The 2,498-nt window shown below is 41.8% G+C and overlaps 1 protein-coding gene across 1 annotated transcript; it reads left to right on the plus strand.

Moving 5' to 3' along the window:
• Nucleotides 1-394: 394 nt before the first annotated feature.
• On the plus strand, nucleotides 395-1,333 carry LOC136175599 (olfactory receptor 5W2-like). Its single transcript, XM_065945854.1, has one exon. It carries the CDS (start codon nucleotides 395-397, stop codon nucleotides 1,331-1,333), a length of 939 nt encoding a protein of 312 aa, XP_065801926.1.
• Nucleotides 1,334-2,498: the final 1,165 nt, after the last annotated feature.

Raw genomic sequence — 2,498 nt, forward strand, 5'->3', positions numbered from 1 at the left:
TATCTTCCCGACACAGGGATCAAACCCAGGTCACCTGCATTGCAGGCAAATTCTTTACATCTCAGCCCTCAGGAAAGCCACAAACATGGTCATAAATAGTTCACAAGTTGGATTGGAAACAGTCTGATTTAGTTCGGTTGCAAGGGCACTGCAAAACTGCACAGTGCTTTGCAAATGCATTGTTGGCAACATTATTTTTTCATTTATATAAAATTGGAGAATATTTCTCAGAGTCTGTTGGCCTCATGCAGTCCTAGGAAGGTCTGTCTCTTTTCTTGATAACTGAAATCTACAAAAGGACCCGGAGTTTATCTATAAAAGTAGTAAATTGATATATTTACCTCCATTTCCATTTCCTCTTTCACAGCCAGGAATTTCCCGACATACCTGAGGGATGACTGCTGAGAACTGCAGTGTGGCTCCTGACTTCACATTCCGAGGACTGTCAGACAACAGGCATGTGCAGCAGGGCCTCTTCCTGCTCTTCCTGCTGGTTTATGGTGTGACTGTGATTGCCAATGTCGGGATGATCCTGCTGATCAAGGCGGACCCAAGACTGCATACACCCATGTATTATTTCCTGAGCAATCTTTCCTTCTGTGATGTCTGCTACTGCTCTGCTGTCTCTCCCAAGATGCTGGCTGATCTCCTATCTGAGCATAAAAGGATTCCATTTGACTTGTGTGCCATGCAGATGTATTTCTGGGGGATATTTGGAGATGTGGAATGTCTCATGTTGGCTGTCATGGCTTATGACCGTTATGTCGCCATTTGTAATCCACTTCTTTATACAGTTTCCATGTCCACAAAACTCTGTACCCAGCTAATATCTGTGGTCTATGTGGAAGGTTTGGTAGATTCAGCAATCCACACCTGTTGTACATTTCGATTATCATTTTGCAGTTCTAATGTCATCGATCACTTTTTCTGTGACTTCCCAGCCTTGCTAGCCCTCTCCTCCTCAGATACATCCATCAATGAGATAATGCTGTTCATATCCAGTAGCTGTGTTGTGGGGACCAGCATTATCACTGTCCTCCTCTCCTACACCTGCATCATAGCAACCATCCTTAGGATGAACTCAGCCGAGGGGCGACGCAAAGCTTTCTCTACCTGTGCTTCCCATTTAACTGCTGTGGCTATATTTCACGGCACGCTCCTGTTCATGTATTTCAGACCCAGCTCCAGTTACTCCATGGACACAGACAAAATAGCCTCTGTATTCTACACAGTTGTCATCCCCATGCTAAACCCACTGATTTACAGTTTAAGAAATAAGGATGTGAAAGTTGCCATAGGAAAACTAATCAGTACTAAATTGCGTTCTGAGTGATACAGTGTTTTCAACTGAAACTACACATGTAAAGATTCGGGGAGCGGAAGCTCAGGTACTGATAGATGCTTGTGGTCTCATCATTACAGTCTTCTGGATATTCCCAATTACTTACCTCTGTGCCTAAAGTGAGTATTGAAAGTAGTCATCAGTTATCTTAATTTAAAGGGGAGAAATGTGGTCACTTTGCTGTTTTGCAGAGAGGGTCTTTTTATACCTCTTTCCTTGGGTAAGCCTCCTGTGAGATAGCATTCACCGAGCAACCCCTCCACCTATGTCAATTCAACTTACCATCCTATGATTCCAGTACATTTTTTAAACAACAGGTTTAATAAAGTTGCTAAGCAATAAGGAAATACTAGTGGGTCAAATAGTTTTTTTGTACATGTTTTATGTACTTGTATCACCCTATAACTCTGTCATCATAGTATGTAAAATTGTAGAGGTAGTGAATAAATACTTTCATATATAAATAAATTCATAAAAAATAAGAATACATGTAAAATCATTTGTTGTATTTCAAAGCTCGATAAACACAAGTTCCTTTCCTTTCTCATTCACCCATTATCTATTTTGATATTTATTATGTTGGGCTTCAGAATGCCATTCAAAAACACTTATTGATTAAATGAATGAGGGCCCCTTGCAATATCAAACAAAGGAGTCCTTGTAAATTTACCAAATACACTAGCAAGAACCCCTCCCTTTATCTCACTTTATTCTAGTATATTTCCTGTGCCTCGCAGGTGGTAAAGAACCTACCTGCCAGTGCAGGAGGAATAGAGACGTGGGCTTGATCCTTGGGCTGGGATGATCCCCTGGAGGAGGGCATGGCAACCCACTTCAGTATCCTTGCCTGGAGAATCCGATGGACAGTCAAGCCTGGTGGGCTTTAGTCCATGGGGTTGTTAAGAGTCAGGCACAACTGAAGCTACTTAGCTCACACGCATATTCACTGTAAAAGAAATATATCTCTGTTTCATGCCTCCAGCCTCAGTTGAATGAATAAGAGACAGGGATCACAGGGATTGGCAGATCTTCTTGAATAGTCTATTCCTTATAATTCTGCCCAATAATACCACTAAGTAGACTTAGGATCATATGCACTAGATTGCTACTGCACTGCAGAGGCTGGTTATCATCCTGTGGATGTTCTATCTTGCCA

The sequence above is a fragment of the Muntiacus reevesi genome, chromosome 9, assembly GCF_963930625.1.
Source record: "Muntiacus reevesi chromosome 9, mMunRee1.1, whole genome shotgun sequence".
Classification (NCBI taxonomy): Eukaryota; Metazoa; Chordata; class Mammalia; order Artiodactyla; family Cervidae; genus Muntiacus; species Muntiacus reevesi.